At 40.9% G+C, this 19,606-nt stretch overlaps 1 protein-coding gene across 3 annotated transcripts in view; it reads left to right on the top strand.

Annotated features, from left to right (window-relative positions):
• The window catches only part of Uvrag (UV radiation resistance associated), a 330,970-nt gene that overhangs the window by 48,035 nt on the left and 263,329 nt on the right, over positions 1-19,606 (top strand). For all 3 annotated transcript variants that reach the window (XM_029568839.1, XM_029568840.1, XM_008844232.3), the window contains 2 exons: positions 5,945-6,106; positions 17,937-18,011. In XM_029568839.1, the coding sequence (XP_029424699.1) occupies positions 5,945-6,106; positions 17,937-18,011 (237 nt within the window). The remainder of the gene's footprint in view (positions 1-5,944; positions 6,107-17,936; positions 18,012-19,606) is intronic.

Genomic DNA, 19,606 nt, shown 5'->3' with positions numbered 1-19,606 from the left:
TTGGATGCAAGGATGGGTTGACTGAGTCAGCATCCAAGTGTTATTTCTGCTTGGGATACTGGTAATAAACAAACAAATAAATAAATAAAAAGATAAATAAATAGAAAGATAAATAAAGGTTAAATATAAATTTTAAGAATCACGTGGATCTAGATAGTGAAAATATTGGGCAGTAAAGCCTTTGAATGTGTGGCAGGCTGTGTCTGTGGCTGAATGCACCAGTTTAGGAATTATTCCTCACAGACTGGCTACTGTTTGTAAATGTATAAAGGGAAGTCTGTGAGAAGACTGACAGCACTATCAGCTTAGGAAAGAAGCCCAGGTCATCATGTCTTTAACCACATGAAAGAAAACATCAGAAATCTGTTCTCTCCTCCAAATACTGGCAGTTTAGTGCAGAGTGGTGTGTTTAAGAATTTTTAGGGGCTGGAGAGATGGCTCAGCGGTTAAGAACACTGATTGTTGCAGAAGACCCAGGTTCGAATCCCAGAACCCACATGTCAGCTAACAACTGTCTGTAACTCCAGTCCCAGGGGATCCGACAGCCTCTTCTGTCCTTTGCGGGCATTGTACGACACGGGTACACTTACCTACATGCAGGCAATACACACATACACATAAAATAAAAATAATAAATAATAAAAAATTTTTTAATATACCCGCTCCACAGCACCCCCCCCACCATGTGAACCCTTCAGATGGATTTGCTCAGTCTTCTCCTTTTCACTTTGAAAGGAAGTGGTTATTTCATGCTTTTTCTAACCATATCCCATAGTTAGGGAGGAGCACGCATTTTACTGAGATGTGATCTTTACATAGTTAACTAGCCACCTTTTCAAGTGATGTCATTTGAGGGCTGTAGGTTTTGTGGTTATGTTTCACTGTAGTAGATATTTGCCAAATAGTACAAAGGTCTTTGTACCAGTTACATTTCCTTCTGACAGCTTGAGGTTTTCGGTTGCCCCATAGCCTTGCTCAAATGTATCTTTTAAGTTGTACTCATGCTGGTGGAGTGGTCACTGACTGTGTCCTCAGACTCCTCTAGTTGAACAGCTTTACAAGTATCTACTGGCCATTTTGTTAATCTCATCTTAATGAAGTGTCTGTTCTGGAGAAACATGACAGTTAATGCCAAGTTAAAAATAGACCTAGGACCAGAATTTGAGTCTTTTAATTAATTCATCACCTAATTAATTAATTAGAAACAGGATCTCAAACTCATAGTTCTCTTGATTCTGCCTCCTGAGTGCTGGATTACGGGCCTGTGTCTTCATGCTTGGCCTCAGATTTTAAGTTTATGACATATATTTGATTTAACTTGATAGTTATTAAGTTCCTTTTTCATTCTTTTTTTTTTTTTTTCCTGGATAGGTCTCACTGTAGTCCTGGCTGGCGTGGAACTTGCTATTTAGACCAGGCTGGCCTTGAACTTACAGAGATCTCTGCCTGCCTCTACCTCCTGAGTACAGGGATCAAAGGTGTGTGCTACCACGCCTGGCTCACGCTTTCCATTCTTTTTTTAAAAAATAAATGTTTTATTTATTATTTTTATTTTATGTGTATGAGTCTATTGCCTGCATGTATGTAAGTAGACCCATGTCAGAGGCTGTTGAATTCCCTTGGGGCATCAAATTCCCCTGGAACTGGAGTTAAAGATGGTTGTTAGGTGCCATGTAGTTGCTGGGAATTGAACCCGGGCTTTGGAAAGAGCAGCCAGTACTCAGTACTCTTAATTGCTGAGCCATCTCTCCAGCCCACACTTTCCATTCTTGATTATTCAGATATATATGGAATTACTGGCTTGTTGAATTCCAGTTAAATGAAACATCATCATGTGAATTTTCATGTACATATCACCTTTGCTCCTTTCTCTTCCCCCCGTTTTAAAGATTTGTCCCCTCTCTCTCTCTCTTGTGTGTGTGTGTGTGTGTGTGTGTGTGTGTGTGTCTTTCTATCTGTCTGTTATCTTCTGTATGCACATGTGTCTTCATGAGTATGTGCCTGGGTGTGTGCACCTATACATGCATGGAGGACAGAAGAGTGCATTGGATTCCTCAGAGCTGGAGTTACAGGCATTCATGGGATGCCGTGCTTGTTATATGGATGCTTAGCTCTGAACTCTGTGCCTCATGGTTGTGAAGCAAGCACTCTTAGCCCCTGAGCTCTCCCTCCTTCCTCTCCTTTTCTTTCATAAGGAGAAATTATTTAGCTTTTTTCTCAAGGGTTCAAGATTTTTGTGAGGAACTTTATTATACTGAACTCTTAACTCATTGACTTTGCTATAAAGCCCAATAGCTCGTTAGCTCTTACCATAAATCGTCTCCAGCAATGTGGCCTGTTTTCCATAGAAAAACTATTTAGAGCTGGAGATGTAGCCCAGTTGTAGACCATTTGCCTAGTATGCTGGAGGCCCTGGGTTTGATCCCTAGCACTGCATAATACTGGGCATCCTGCTCAATGCCTGTAATCCTAGGACTCTTGTGAGTTAGAGGCAGGAGGATCAGAAGTTCAAAGTCATCTTTGGCTACATAGTGAGTTTAAGGCTGGTCTAGGCCATATGAAACTATTACAAAAAAAAAAGTTATCTAATGCTTTTATGTCTGGAGTCAGTTATAAACTTTGACTCCCAGCTACAGATATAACCAGCCATAGATAGGCAAGCAACTTAATGTTTCCTATTACCAGCGTCTCTGAAAAATTAGGTACTCATATTGGTAGTATGGTACCTGACACACCAGGTGTTTAGTAGCAGGACTCCAGGTACTGTAGATGTTAATGCACTGGTAGGAACCTCCTTTGAGGAGGGGGACAGACAAGAAAATCTTGGTGATGTATTGTGGCAGGAACCTTAAGAAAGTTTACCACACTTGGGTCACTGTGGGAGCACGAGAGAAAGCAGTTATCTCCAAGGACATTGGAGTATGTCATTCACAGTGCTCTTTTTTTTTTTTTTGGTCTTTTGAAATGGTCTCCCTGTAGTTCCAGCTGCCCTGGAACTCACTATGTGGACCAGGTTGGCTTTGAACACAGAGATCCTCCTGCCTCTGCCTCCCAAGTGCTGGAACTAAAGGCATGTGCTACCACGCCTGGCTCGACTGCTCTTTTCTTGTAATAATTATACCAGTAGTAAAAGTGAGTAAGGTACTTTTTATTCTCTGTTTATGAAACATGATTCATATTAGATGAGAAACTGAATCACTTTTTCCAAAGGAATCTTATGCTTTGCTGTCTGGTCTTAGCTTCAATTTTAATGTTTTTGACCTCAGACCGATCAGGTCTTCTTTTAGTGGCGGACCTGGAATAGAATGTAGTTTTGTCTTTGTTTGCTCAGCAACAAAATCTTTGACTACTTGCTATGTCTCCAGGGTGTGGACATTGGGGAAACAGTTGCAGAAATGACCCAGCCTTCCAAAGGGTCTGGCAGTTGAGCTGGCAGTTAAGGAGAGAACAGGGAAGGTGCTGAGGAAGAAATGAGCCAACTGAGATCTAGTGGTCAGAGGAACGGTAGCCCGGACGAGAACAGCTGGGGGCAGAGTTGGCTCACTGAATGACAGGTTGAATGGACCTGGCCCCTTTTCCATTCTAACATTTCTAGAGTATATATGTTAGGAGCTGTCCTTATGGTGTCTCTCTGTTTTTATGTGCCTTCCTCACTTGTGTTATTCACATTAAACCAAGTACAGTGCTCAGTAAATGGCACACAACCAGTTGCTGCTGTGAGATGGGGATGATGGAGATCCAGATAGAGGGGAGCTCAGCCTCCAGCTCCAGAATTAAGAGTGTTGGCCCAGAAGTGTTCCAAGGCTCTCTAGTCCTAGATGGAATGAGTGAACCAGCGAAGACCAGTTTCTTCCTGGCTAGTCTGTGATGTATGCTTTAGTCTTGTAGTAATAGCCTTTGCTATCATGTTCAGTCCCTTAATTGTGTCTTATTTGTGTATCACTAACACATTGCAGAGGTTACTGGCTTGAGGTATTTGGACAGTCTGACCAGTCACTCAGTGGCTGACCATTAAGCTCTGCAGACAGCCCAGTGATCACTAGAAATGCGAGGAATTACAGTGAGCAGCCATCAGCCAGACTGACCACAGACTCTCAAATGGCAGAAAGAAAGAATCCATCAGCTTTAGCCTTTCTCTGTTAATGAAGAGCCAAGAGGCATTGTTGTAGAAAGGGCTATAATTAGACTACACTGCTGAACTCCACATCCATCTTGTCTCAGACTCTTTAGTTATAAAATCTGAAGCAGTATCACCTCATAAGACTTATGAAGCTTAAACAGAGTAATAGCTAACACTACTGAAAGGTGCCAGAGGAAGTCAGATAAGCATGAGAGGACAAAGAACACCTCATCTAGCAGCCCAGGCTACAAGAGCCTTCAGCCCGCCCCCAGCCAGCTGGGGCCTGCTGCCGGGAAGTTCTTAGTTCCCTGCTCACACTTTGCTGTTTCACACCTCTGAGCCTTGCTGTGTGCTATTCTCTTTGCCTAGAATTACTTTTTTAATCTGAAGTTATACTTGCACTTTCAGCCACATGTCCACAGCCTCATGCACAGCCTCATCCACAACCTTGTCCACAGCCTCATGCACAGCCTCATACGCAGCCTTGTCCACCGCCTCATCTGCAGCCTCTCTGTTTACTCTGCTTCTGCAGAGTCTATTGCTTCTGTGCTGCTGTAACCTTTTGCATAACTGTTACCAAACTTCTCGTGAAATAATATTATTATTTTTGTTTACGTGGCAGTGGGGTTTGAACCCATGGCCTTGTGCTTGCTAGGGAAGCACTCTGCCATTGAGCTACATCCCCAGTGATATAATTATTTTAAATTGAGATTTAAGTTGGAGAATCTTGGAGGCATTTATTTGCTGGCTTTCCTCCCTTTTTAGTTCTGAGAACTTCATGCATGCATATGATGCATTTTGATCAAATCAACCCCTCATTTCCACCCCTCCAATCATCCTCCCTATCTCCTTACCAGCTTTCTGTCCTCCCTCTCTCACTCCCTCCTGTCCTCCTCCCTCCTCCACATCCTCCTCTCCCTCCCTCTCCTTCTTGTCTTTTTTCTTCCTTTCCTTCCCTTCCCCTCCCCCTACCCCTCTTTCCCTCTTTCCCTTCCACTTAATGCTGCCCATATGTGTATGGTGTAGGACCATCCTCTGGAGCATGGCCTCTCAGGGGACCGCATTCCTGAAGGAAACAGACTCTCCCTCCCCCACCAGCCATCAGTTGCCAGTAGCCCCTCCCATGCTGGGATTTAGCTGGCTTGGTCTTGTGCCAGCAGTCCAGCCATTGAGTTCATGTGTGCAGCAGTGTTGTCGTTACTGTTTTACTGCAGATGCCCACTACCTCTGGCACTTAACAGTTTTTCCTTTCCCTCTTTTGAGATGATCCTTGAGCCTTGTGTGTGTGTGTGTGTGTGTGTGTGTGTGCATGTGTGTTTGTGTGTGTGTGTGTGTGTGTGTGTGTGAGATACAGCTGTGACCAGATGTGGGTCTCTATATGTTTGCTTTTAATAATCATGTATTGTATTGAATAGTAAAATGGGTATATATGCTCCTAAAAGCAGATGCATTCAGTAGTATCATTGCCACCCTTTTTCTATTAATTTGAGGATCTTTTTGGTTCATTTAAGATTGCAGTTTAATCTGTTTACAGGGCCTTTAAAATGTTATTGATTTATTTTATGGGAGAGGGGTTGCTAGGGGGACAGGTATGTTTTTGGATGTCAGAGACCTACTTAATAGGAGTTGGTTCTCTCCTTCTACCATGTGGGTCCTGGGGATTGAAGTCAGCTTGTCAGGATTGGTGGCAAGTACCCTCACCCACTGAGCCATCTCGTTAGCCCCAGATCTTTTTGTTTTTTAAAACAAAATGATGTACCATCTAATCAATTCTTGTAAGCAAGTTAGAAGCTTTCTAAAGTATGTTTTTATCTCCATCAACAGAATCCAACATGGCGGAGTCTTGATTTTGGAATAATGCCGGTCCGTCTGGATACATCCATGTCTTGTTTTGTGGTGAAGATATGGGGTGGAAAGGATGACACCTATCAGCTCTTGATAGAGTGGAAAGTCTGCTTGGATGGGCTCAAATACTTGGGTCAGCAGGTAATTTTTAAACTGAGGCTTCAAGGGGTTGTCATGTCCAAACTGACCCATCTAACTTTTCTATTGATTCTTCTGTCTCTACATTTCTATTGCATTAGATGCTAATTTTAAAAAAAGAGAAAAAAAATTAAACTAGTAAAGGAGAAAAAAAGAAGTTTCCAGGCATGGTGGGACATGCCTATAATCCTAGCACTCAGGATATACAGACAGGAGGATTGCCACACGTTGGAATCCTACCTGGTCTCCATACATAGTGAGTTCTAGGCCAGCCAGAACTACATAACAAAACCAGAAAAGCAATAAAGACTTTTATGGTTATTTACTTTCATTAGTGTTTACTAATGTTACTTACATTGCTGTGTGTGAGTTTAGAAAAATAAAACAACCCCTAAGCTAGGTGTGGTAATTCATGCCTGTAATTCCAGCACTTGGGAGGCTGAGGCAGGAGGAGGATTACAGCAAGTTGGAGGCTAGTCTGGGGTATACATAGTGAGTTTCAGGTCATCTTAGGCTGCAGAATGAGAGCTTGTCTCAAAAACCAAAAATGAACGCAGAAGACCTTTAACTGCTAAAACTTAGGCAGACATATCATAAGCTTCTAGTTTAAGGTGTGTGCATGCGTGTGTGCATGAGTGCGTGCATGCGTGCGTGTGCGTACGAGCGTGCGTGTGTGTGTGTGTGTGTGTGTGTGTGAGAGAGAGAGAGAGCGAGAGAGAGAGAAAGGATATGCTTTCCCCACTCATTCTGCTTCTGTCTTATTTTGTTGGGTAGTCTCCCCTCAATTGTGAAAATCAAGTTGAAATGAGGAGTACGCCATTAAACACCTCCTTTTGATCAGTAGAGTTGGGTTATTTCAGGAGTAAGATGAGCCACTGATCCCTGAGAACAAGGATGGCAAGTGACTGGCTTTGTATTGGTCCTCGCCTCCTCTGCTTCCCATTGATAGTAGCACTCTCCTGATGAGCTCAAAAGTAGCTCCATATCTCTCTAACAGGGTTCCAGAATGCAGCCTATTAGCATTGTACATGAAATGAAATCTGTTTTCCACCTCCACATATAGGTTATTAGGCTTAATGTTTAGAATAACCTTGTGAAGGTTAATATTTTTACCCTTATTTTCCTGTTGGGAAAATTAGAGCTTCAGAGAGTTTAGTATAATATTTAAGATCATGTAGTAGGGTGGCGTTAGGGATTAGATTCAGATCCAGCCTACTTAAAAACAATTCTCTTCGTGCTGTGCCACAGTAGCATGTCTGTGGTCCCTGGGAACCCTCCGTTCCACCTTGGAGAAGGCCATTTCTATCTTGTGATACCTATGGTACTGCTGCTAAAAGTTCCCCTAAGATGTTAGTCATAGGTGTTTATAAACATCCTTGGTGTTTTATAATCATTTATTTGGTATGTACATTCTGATGTTTCAGGTTAAAAACGCAGCACATTCAGTGTACCTACAATACTTTAATTTTTATTTGACCATTTATTTATTGCTTATTTTATTTTCTTATGCTTGAGACCAAACCAAGGCTTTATGTGTCCTAGGCAAGTGCTCTACCAGTGAGCCACATGCCTAGCCTACTGTAGATCTTGAATTTCCTAACTGAAACTTTATATTATTTGACTCGGCATCTGCCTGTCACCCTGCCCTAGCCCTAGTTAACTACAGTTCTCTCTACTTTCCATAAGTTCAACTCTTATAGGTTCTCCACGTGTGTGTAATGTCTATGGAGGCCAGAAGAGGGTGTCAGATCCCATGGAACTAGAATCATGAATGGTTATCAGCCACTATATGGATGCTGGTAACCAAACCAGGTCCTCTGCAAGAACAGCCAGTGCTTTTGACTGCTGAGCCATCTCTCCAATCCCTGTTACATCTTATTTTTAGTCTTTCCTATCTTCTTTTTAAGAAAAACAATCCTGTAGTAGCCATTTAAAATTTTTAAAAAATTTTATGTGTGTAAGTCTTTTGCCTGTGTATATGTAAATGTACCACATATATGCGGTGCCCATGGAGGCCAGAAGAAGGCATTGGATTCCCCTGGAACTGGAGCTATAGACAGCTATTAGCTGCCATGTGAACTGAACCCAGGTCCTCTGCAAGAACAGCTAGTGCTCTTAACTGCTGAGCCATCTCTCCAGCCCATTATTGCTGTTCTTTTAAATGTGGGGTAACCAGAGCCTCATGCAGTGGGAGCACATCCTTTGTCCCTGAGCTACACCTCCAGCCCTAGAGCTGTGCTTAATTCAAGCTTATAAAATAATGACTTTGGGCTTAGGGCCTTCATCTTTTGTCTCCAGTCAACCAGAGGCACACAGCTGCTTAGCTCCACATGTCCTGTGTTTGGCTGTCCATGGGCAGATTGTTGCAGTGAGTGCTTGTCTCTCTTCTGAAAGTATTTTGGGAAGGTGGTGCTTCCTGTTTTGTGGATGTGGGCTTGTAGGGGAGTTTTCTGCAGTGAAGATGGCCAGGCTTTCTAACTCATACTTTATTTTGGTGGTGGTTTTCTTGAAGTACCCTTCTGTGCCTCTGTGTCTAATCTGCACTAATTTCAGAGCCAACATTCAAGAATCTTCTTAGAAAGTTGGCTAAAGAAGGAAGTGTGCTGGTGTGGAGAGCAAAAGAAAAAAATAGATTTTTTTTTTAAGCCAACTGGAAACTTAATACCATTGTAGAAAGTCCCAAACTTGTCTGTGAAATAGAGGTAACAGCACACTACTACAAGTCAGATAAAGTGAACTTCCAACTTTCTAGAGTAAGTGAGATAAGATGGGTTAGGACAGTAGCCAGAGCTCGTGTGGTTCATTGAGTAGTCCTGTGCTTTCTCCCAGACTTTTTTCTTAGAGTTATAGATCCAGAGAGGTAGAGGATAAGATTTTTATACTTTGAAAACTGGTGATTGATGGACACCTTAGTAGAGTGCTTAGAAAATACAAAGAAGAAGTATTTAGATTAGCCTACTTAGAGTCAGGGAGGGATGACTTCAGAATTGATGTGCTTTGTTTTAAGACAGGCTTATTGAGGTATAATATGTCCATAATAAAGTTTACTCTTTTAAAGTGTGTATGGGCTTGGGGTATAGTTCAGTGGTAGACCATTTGCCTAGCATGCTTGAGGCCCTGGGTTCCATCTCCAGCAACAGAACAGAATAGAATAGAATACATGCAGTGTAATACACTACAGTACAATACAATATGTATGTAGTTCAGTGAATTTGACAGATGTATGTAGAGTTGAGTAACCACCACCATAACAAATAAAACTGTTACAGATGATTAAATATAGGCCTTTGTGTTGTTGTATACTGTCATTTCTTTTGGCTAAATACCCAGGAATACAGTTGCTGGGCTTTCTGGTAAGCATGTATTGGAATTCCTAAGAAACTGTTAAATGGTTTTCCAAAGTGTGTGTAATAGTTTTCCTTTCCTGTCTGCATGTATAACAGTTCTGTTTGTTCTACATTTTTGCAAATACTTTTTTATTGTGTTTATTTATTTATTGTTTTTTTTGAGACGTGGTCTAGTTATATATCACTGGCTGGTCTAGAACTTGCTATGCAGACCAGAGTGGCCTTGAACTCACAGAGATCTGCCTGCCTCTGCCTCCTGGGATTAAAGATGTGCTGGGATTGAAGATGTGTGTCACCATGCCCAGCAATCTTTTTAATTTTAGTCATTGAAGTCATATCTCATTGTGATTTTAATTCATATTTCTGTAATCTCTGACTGTTTCTTTCTCTCTTGAATGAAGTATTCACGTCTTTTGCTCATTCTTTACTGGGATATTTGGGTTCTTAATTACTGACTTGTTAAAGTTCTTTATATAGAGGCTAGTTAAGTGGCTTTTGGAGCAAAGCATTTGCTACACAAATGTGTGGATCAGTGTTTGTTAAAGTTCTTTATATAGAGGCTAGTTAAGTGGCTTTTGGACAAAGCATTTGCTACACAAATGTGTGGATCAGTGTTTGGGTTTTCAGAACTCACTTAAAAGTTGTGATGGCCTGCTGTAATCCCAGTGTATGGGAGGCAGAGATTGGATCTCTCTAGCAAGCTGGCTAGCCAGACTAGCAGAAATGACGACCTCCAGGTTCAGTGAGAGACCCTGTCTCAATGCATAGACAGAGAGTGATCAAAGAAGATACTCAGCATCTCCCTGGGGCTTCCACGTGCACGGACTCATGTGCAGATAATTCTTATGGTTATAGATGTCAGTTCTTTATTAGATGCATTTTCCAAATGTTTTCTGTCAGTCTTCATTTTCTTTTTTAAAAAGGATTTTAATTTTATGTTTATGTGTATGAATGTTTTGCCTGCGTGTATAGAAGTGCACCCTATGCGTACCTGGTACCTGCAGAGGTACAGAAAGGCATGGGATCCCCTGGAACCGAAGTTGAGGATGGGTATTAGCCCATGTGGGTGCTGGGAACTGAACCCAGGTCCTCTGCAAGTGCAGTAAGGGCTCTTAACCACTGAGCAATCCCTCCAGCCTCCCTTTTCATTTTCTTAATAGTGTCATTCAAAGAAACACATCTTTGTTTTACATTTTATTTATTTATTTTTTAAAAATATTTTATTGTTTTTATTTTATGTGTATGAGTGTATTGCCTCTGTGTATTTGAGTGCACCTGTGTCGTGCAATGCTGTGGAGGTCAGAAGAGGGCATCAGATTCCCCTGTAACTGAAATTAAGGATAGTTTGTAGCCACCATGTGGGTGCTGGGAATCAAACCCGGATCCTCTGCAAGAGCAGTCAGTGTTCTTAACCGCTGAGCCATCTCTTCAGCCCCTATTATGTTTATTTTATGCGTATGCATGTATTGCCTGCATGTAGGTAAGTGCACCCCTGTCGTGTAATGCCCACAGAAGTCAGAAGGGGCTGTGGGATTCCCCTGGGACTGGAGTAACGGACAGTTGGTAGTTGCCATGTGGGTGATGGGATATGAACCCCGGTCTTCTGCAAGAACAACCATTGTTCTTAATCGCTGAGCCATCTCTCCAGCCCCGAAACACATCTTTAAAAATATTTTTTTTTAATTTATTTTGATTTTATATGTATGAATGTTATGCCTGCATGTGTATAAGTGTACCCATGTTGTGCAGTGTCTGCAGAGGACAGAAGAGGGTATTGAATTCCCAGGAACTGGAGTTACAGATGGTTGTTAGCTGCCATGTGGGTGCTGGGATTTAAACCCAGGTCTTTTGCAAGAACAGCCAGTGCTCTTAACTGTGAGCCATCTCTCCAGCCCCCCCAACACATCTTTTTTTTTTTTTTTTAATGTTGATGAACTCTGCATATCGATTTTTCTTCTTTTTCATTTCTTTTATGTGTTACCTAAACTAAGGTCACTAAGATTTTCTCCTGAGTCATCTCTCCGGTCCCAATGTTATTTTTGTTTTCTAAGTTTTTGGCACAAGGTCTCATGTAGACCTGAGCCTGCTGCATAGTTGAGGCTGGTCTTAAACACATGCTCCTCCTACTTCTGCTGTGATTACAGGTGTCTACCACCATGCCTAACTCAATCTACATGTCGTACAAGGCCCATTGTTCTGCAGATGAATGAATAATTGTCCTGTAGGCTGCTGTAAAGGCTTTTATTTCTCCATTGAATTACGTTGTCATTATTCTGTTGTGTTTTTCTAGTTCTTTTTTTTAATTATTAATTTTTGAGTTCCTTACAAAATGATAGGTTTCTTTATGGCACTTCATTCCTATGTGTCTTTATGCTTTATTTTTGCTTCCCCCATTTCCCAATGCCCTCCCTCATCCCCTGTGCTCCCTTTACTGGTCCCCTTCCTCCTCCCTTCTGCTTCATGTCACATGGGTTCCATTATCCTTTCTTTGCTGTCATTGTTGGAAAGTTGTTGAAATTCATTTGTGTGCATCAAAAAATATGTGTGTGTGTGTGTGTGTGTGTGTGTGTGTGTGTATTTGGTTCTAGGTAAGTATCAGTCAAGGCATTAGTTTCTATTAAAATGAAAACAGAAGCAAAATTATTTTGGCTATTGTATTTTTTTTTAACCTTTCCATGTACCCTTTAGAATCAGTTTATCAAATTCTGTAAGAATTTTGCTCAGTATTGAATCTAAGAAAGTCTGGGAAGTATTACTAGCCTTTCATCCTGTAGAAATGTTGTATTGGTTCATTTATGAAAATCTTCCTTGGTTTCATTCACTGACTAGTGTTTTATAGTTTACAGCATATGGATCATTCATATACTTGTTAGATTATACCTGAGGAGTCCATCATTTTATGCTCATTTAAATTGCCATTGTTTAGAGCCTGAGGAGATGGATTAGTGGATGAACTGCTTTCTATGCAAGCATGAGGACCTGATTAGAATCCTCAGAACCCATATAGCAAGTTGGGCCCAGAGGCACCCATCTGTGATCCTGGCACTGAGGAGCCTGAGACTGAAGGATCCCTGGAGCTCTCTGATCAGCCAGATAGCCTGAATGGGTGAGCTCTGGGTTCACTGAGAGACTCTGTTTAAAAAATAAGGTGAAGAATGACTGAGGAAGGTACCTGATGATAATCTCTGGTCTGCACACACGTCAGTACACATGTGTACACGTATAGGAACCTGTACATAATAAATTGACATTGGTTTAAAAATATTCTTATTTACAGGTTTTTTATTGCTGTATAAAGAAATACATGTTTCTATATTAAACTTCAATTCTAGCACCATACTAAATTCACTTTAGGTTTGGTACCCTTCGAGTTTTTTTAATTCCTTTTTTAGATTGCTGTGTAGGCATTCACATATGTAAGTGTTCACAGACAGTTTAATATTTCTTCCTTTCTAGTTAAGTATGCCTTTTGTTGCTGTTATGAAACAAGGTCATATATCCAGGCAGGCCTTGAACCTGCTATGAAGCTGAGGATGGCCTTGAATTCCTGATCTTCCTGCCTTCACCTCCCAGGTGCTGGTATTATAGCTGCACACCACTACACCTAGTGTTGTAGTGTTTATTTTGGTTCACAGTTCTGGGGTGCAGTTCATCACAGTGGGGAAGTGGTGGTGGCTGGAGCTTGAAGAGGCTGGTCACATTGTGTTCATAGTCAGGAAGCTGAGGAGGATGGGTAGGAACCCAAACCTCAAGGCCCACCTCCTTTGTAAGTACACCTGTGTCACACAGTGACCGTGGAGGTCAGAAAAAGGTGTTGGAGCCCCAAGAACTGGAGTTATAGATGGTTGTTAGACACAATGTGGGTGCTGGGAATTGAACCTGGGTCCTCTGCAGAAGTAACTGCTCTTAACTACTGAGCCATCTCTCTATCCCCTTGTCCTAGTTTTTTCTTCATTGCTGTGACAAAATACTCTGACCAATACCAACTTGGGGAGGAAAGAGTTTATTTGTCTTACATCTCCCAGGTCGCAGTTCATCAGGGAGCCTAAGGTAGGAACTCAGGGCAGGAACCTGGAAGCAGGAGCTGGAGCACAGGCCATGGAGGAACGCTGCTTACTGGCTTTGCTCCCCTGACCCTTACTCAGCCTGCTTTCTTATGCAACACAGGCCCACATGCCCAGGAGTGGCACCACCCACAGCGGGCTGGGCCCTCCCACATCACTCATTAAGAAGATGCCCCTCAGACATGGCCACAGGCCAGTCCAATAGAGGCAATTCCCCAACTGAGGCTCCCTCAACCCAGGTGTGTCAAGTTGACACTAAAGATATCCAGCACACCCCTTATTTCTGTTGTTAAAAAATAAATGTTTAATTTTTTGGTAAGCACTGCTTTAGCTGTAGTTCAAAAATTTCACATTCTGATTTTATTTTAAATATTTTCTATTTTATCTGTATTTCTCTTTTGAACCATTGATTACTTAGAGGTATGCTATTTAATTTTTTTATGGATTTTCCAGGTGTCTTTCTGTGGTTGATATTACTTTAATTCTGTTGAGTTTAGGGAAAATCATTTGTATGATTCCAGTCCTTTTCATCTACCATGGTGTTTCATGAATATGTCATGTTAAATGCTAAGGATAAATGAAACGTTTCTTAAGTTGGTCCTGAGTAAATTTTGAGTGATATGTTAGAATTACCTAGGGAACGGGGTTGGGGAGATGGCTCAGGAGTTGAGAACACTGGCTGCTCTTGCAGAGGACCCAAGTTCAATCTCCAGCACCCACACGTCAGCTAACAGCTGTCTAACTCCAGTTCCAGGGGATCCAACTCTGTCTTCTGGCCTCCATAGGCACTGCCTGCATGTGGTCCATATACATACACATGCAGGGGAAACACTCATACACATAAAAACAAATAAAAAGAATTAAGAATAGAAAAGATGTGAGTAGGCACAGATGTCTAACATAACAGTACAATTGAATTCCTTATTTTGACTTAAAGAACCCGGAGACCTGAGATGATACAGCTTATCCAAGGATGGGCTCTTACCAGCTGCGTTCAAGGGCACTTCCTGCAGCGCTTGGAGTTTCTCTGGATGTTGTTGCTGGAGGTCATGAACTAAGCTCTCTGTTCTTTAGATTCTGATGAGAAAAGAGGCAGGGGAGTTTGGAGACAATGGAGGGTGGGAATTTAGAGAATTTGCTGATGCTGCTGTGGATGATGCAGTGACTTAATATATGCATGGCAGAAACTCTTTTGCTGTCTAAAGAGTTTGAGTGGTTAGAACTTGGTGTTAATAAGTGCAGCAGGTGTGTGCTCCTTCAGTGTTAACCTGAACATAAAGTATTGTTTGTTTGACCTTTGAACAAAGTATTGTTATTTTCCTTTGTATTTAAGTGAGAAAACAGAAGCTCAGTCAGTGGCTTGACTTTAAATAGTGATTGGATTGGGCCCAGACTTTTCCTTGATCCATGACTCACACTGTGTTTGTTACTCATCTCACTGGCACCAATCAGCTCTCATAAGGTGTACTATTTTTTTTTATTTTATTTTATGTGTATGCGTGTATTGCCTGCATGTAGGTAAGTGCACCCGTGTTGTGCTATGCCCAAGGAGGACAGAAGAGACTGTCGGATCCCCTGGAACTGGAGTTACAGACAGTTGTTAGTTGCCATGTGGGTGCTGGGATTCAAACCCGGGTCTTCTGCAAGAACAACCAGTGTTCTTAACTGCTGTGCCATCTTGCCATCTCTCTTTGTGTGTGTGTGTGTTTTTGAGACAGGGTCTCCCTGTAGCCCCAGCTGGCCTAGAACTCACTATGTAGACCAGGCTGGCCTCGAACTCATAAAGATCTGCCTGCCTCTGCCTCCCAAGTGCTGGGATTAAAGGCGTGTGCCACCATGCCTGGCAGGTGTGCTATTTTTATAAAGGTATCAAAATACAACATTGTGGCTAGATTAATAATAGGCTTCTCACACCATCAAGTCAGTAATTAAAGAGTCAGGATAGGACATTCTATACTTCCTGTCATAATTTAACAGTTCCATAATGTACTTAGTTGTGAACACTATAGAGGAGCCTGTTTTGTAATGCATGGTTTTCCATATTAGTGAAGAATAGAGAGCTTTTTCTGAGCTTTGTGTTGTCTGATTTCCAATATATTACTAGATTTTTTTTTCAATTTTTTTTCTGCCTAACTTCCTTTAAATACCTTCCCATCCAGTTATTTCATTCTTTTTGTCCTTCCTGAAAGATGGAGCAGGGAGCCTTTTCTCCCTTTGACTGAGAAAGGAATTAGAGCTTGTGCTACAGAAGTTGATTAACTGCTGGATGTTGGGAAACCTGTGGCATCAGGTTATGAAGACAATCAAGGCAGGGCTCCCTACAGGAGCTCCCTATGAAGTGACTGAGGTTGCACTCAAACCCAGGCCTTTTAGTTTTCCGTGAACTAACTGAAAGCTTATGTTTTGGAAACTCGACCTCCGGGCAAAAATCTGTTTCTGTTTATACTTTTCCCACCCACTTCTTAGTGGCATTTATGTTTTTATTTCAATTCAAAAAGTAATGCATGTTCTTGAGCCAATGCTTTCCCTGCAAGTACCTGTGTTGAGCCCTGGAATCCATCATGGAGAGACCCAATTCCCAAAAGTTGTCTTCTGATGTCTACCCATGACATGGTATTCATGTGCCCATACAGACATGGACAGACACAGACACAGACACACTACTACTACTACTACTACTACTACTACTACTACTACTACTACTACTATAATAATAATAATAATTTCCTTTTATGGTTTTTTGAGACCCTCTAACCCCAGCTGGCCTCAATCTCAAAGATCCACCAGCCTCTGCCTCCTAAGTGCTAGGATTAAAGACCATACCCAGCTTATAATAAAATATTTTAAAAATATTTTATTTTATGTGTATGTGTATATTTTCTGCATGTGTGTAAATGTACCCAGGTCCTGCAGTGCCCATGGAGGTCAGAAGAGGGCATCAGATCCCCTGGAATCGGAGTTACAGTCGTTAGCTGCCATGTATGTGCTGATATGCAAACCTGGGTCTTCTGCATGAACAGCCAGTGTTCTTAACCATTAAGCCATCTCTCCAGCCCCCAATAAAATAATTTTTAAGAAAGTAATACATGTTCTTTCTGAGCAGTTTGGAAATATTTGAAGCATCCAGAAGAAAATAAAAAATTTTATGTAATCCTCTATCCAGCTACAATTACTTGTTAACATCTTGATGAATATAATTTAAATCTTTTTCAGATATATATCCCTAAAATTTCAGACCCACCTAATCTTGAAACTTCAGAATGTTCTGTCTTTTCTCTTTGAAGATAGAAAACTTATGATTGGTTTATTGTTTTCATTGTAAATTTATGATCACAGACTCATCTCTTGCTATTATTACCTTCAGATCAATAAGGGATGTGGGTAAACAGGAAGTGTGTCGTTGATCTTACTTTAATAATAGAAATGGGAGGTGCAGATGTGAGGTGAGGTGGATGGCGTTGGCTGTTCTGTCTCCAGCTATAATTTTCTTTCCTGGCAGTCCTTGTCTTTATCCCACTTGGTGAACCCTCATTTTAATCCTTCGTGGCAGAACTGTGTTGTTTTTAAAAGGCCACAACTCTTTCTGATAAAAGAAAGTTACCTTTGCATTTCATAGTTGGGTATTATTTTGAGTTATTTTAGATATCAGTTCTTTTTTTTTTTTTTTTTTTTTTTTTTTTTTTAGATTTTTTTTTTTTTTTTTTTTTTTTTTTTTGAGACAGGGCCTCCCTGTAGCCTGCAACTGGTCTGGATTTGCTATGAGGACCAGGCTGACCTCAAACTCATAGAGATCCACCTGCCTCTGTCTCCTGCTCTGCCTGCTGGGACTAAAGCCATGTGTCACCATGCCTGGCTAGTTTTTTTAACCTTTTAAAGTTACGCTCCTCCGGCCTTTCAGGTGAGATTGAATCTGGTACAGCATTGACAGTGGCTCATGGCAGTTGCATCTTACAGAGAATTGTATGCAGACAGATCAGACTCCAGTGTACTGTTATCATTATCTTGTCCTTTTGAAAGTAGAAAATTGCCTTGATCCTTTGTGCTGGTTCCATGCCTTCCATTTCAAAAGCATTTGTACTGACTGGGATTGTTTTCTTTGAGCTCAGAATGTGTGTGATTTTTGCCCGTGTGTTCCCATCCTTTAGGAGTAACTGTTCCATAACAACTCAAGAAATTTTGGGGGGGAAACATTCAAATAATGGCACCTATGATCTTACGAAGTACTTTTGTGAGGCCTTTGACTGGAGCTGTAGAGCTCCATTGCTCACCTGGTCTTTGAGACTTGTTTTGTTTTCTGTTTGGTTTAGATACAGCTAGCCTCTCCTCCCAGCATGGACATGGGTCATGTTACAACTGTCATTCTTGATCATATTACAGAGTTCTTGGAATAAGAAATAATAGTATGTTTTCCTCCTCTCTTAGATTCATGCCCGCAACCAAAATGAAATAGTTTTTGGGCTAAATGATGGCTACTATGGTGCTCCATTTGAACATAAGGTAAGAGGATTCTCCAAATGTTACCAGTTTTGGTTAGGGCAGGTGCCTTACACCTGGGAAGATGGATGCCTGAGAAGCTGTATGCAAACAGAAGCTTGTTTTCAGTATCATTGCAAGTCTGTTGTTTGCTATGGCATAGAATGAGTGCTTCTAATAGAGTGAGAACTTGTTTCATAAAGCATAGAACCACCTTACTTAATCTTTTCTAAATCCAAATTATATTTTTCTAAAGGGGAAACCTGAACTAGCTGTTTTCTTTTCTTCTGTTTAATTCTTTGGGGCTTAAGAATGAGTGGTGAGCTGGGCATGGTGGTATAGGCCTATAATCCTGGCTACTTAGAATGCTGCCTCAGGAGATTCGCAGGCTCAGGTCCTGCCTGGGCTACAGAGTGAGGCCAAGGCTAGCCTGGGAAGCTTAGTTGGACCCTGTCTCTAAATAAAAAATACAGAAAGGGCTGGGGCTGTTGCTGTGGTAGGGTGCAAACTTACCATGCTTGACACCTTGGATTAAATTCCCAGCATATCCACCTCCCCTTTAAAAAAGAATGGTGACTTTTTTTTTTTTAATGGAATATAAAAAAAATCCATTTTTAAATGCACTATAAAAACATTTTTTTCCAGTTAATTATTTATTTAATGATAAATAAGAAGCATTTCATTACAACAGCATTGACTTATTCAATAATAATTTCCAGAGCTAAGATGCATCTCTTTCAAAATTGGCTGTAAATTTTTCCCCAGCTGGCCTGGAACTCACTATGTAGACCAGGCTGGCCTTGAACTCACAGAGATCTGCCTGCCTCTGCCTCCTGAGTGCTGGGATTAAAGGCGCGCACCACCACGCCCAGCTTGAAGACTCATTTTTAATGCTACTGACACTTAGAAGTTTACACGTGTCTCTAATCTCTATGTATCTGATTATTAGTAGTTACAGTCAGTTATACTCAGATCTTTGACACCTGAGTATGAATTTAAAATCATCAGGTGGATTTCAATGGTAATGTTTGTCACCTCTACTAATTAACATGACGTAAATTTCCATGCTTCCTCCTCAAATATAATACATTTTTAAAAATTTGTTGATTTTTTTGTTTATTATTTAATAACCACATACTTAGAAGCATTTCATTACAACAGCATTGACATTCAATAACAATTTTCTGAGCTAAGATGCATCTTTTTCAAAATTGGCTGTAAATTTTTAGGTTTACAGTTGAATTATTACAGTTATACAATATTGTACTCAGTATAAACCATATAAGACATAAAATTAAATGAGTTTTTAACCTTTAAAAAAGATCTCCATTTCATTTTGGAATATATTGTTCCTTGTGGAAAGACTCATTGTTTTTGCTACTAGCACTGAGATGTTGGCACATACATCTCTAATCTGTATGTATGTGATTATTACTAGTCTTAATCGGTTGCACTTGGATCCTTGGCGCCTGTGTGTGTCTATAAAGTCATCAAGTAGATTTCAATGGTAATGTTTATCACCTCTACTTATTAACATGACGTAAATTTCCATGCTTCCTCCTCAAATATAATACATTTTTAAAAATTTGTTGATTTGTGTGTGTGTGTGTGTGTGTGTG

Source organism: Nannospalax galili, unplaced genomic scaffold (genome assembly GCF_000622305.1).
Source record: "Nannospalax galili isolate Female #2095 unplaced genomic scaffold, S.galili_v1.0 scaffold278, whole genome shotgun sequence".
Classification (NCBI taxonomy): Eukaryota; Metazoa; Chordata; class Mammalia; order Rodentia; family Spalacidae; genus Nannospalax; species Nannospalax galili.
The sequence above is the reverse complement of the archived record's forward strand: the minus strand, read 5'-3'. Positions and strand labels throughout refer to the sequence as shown.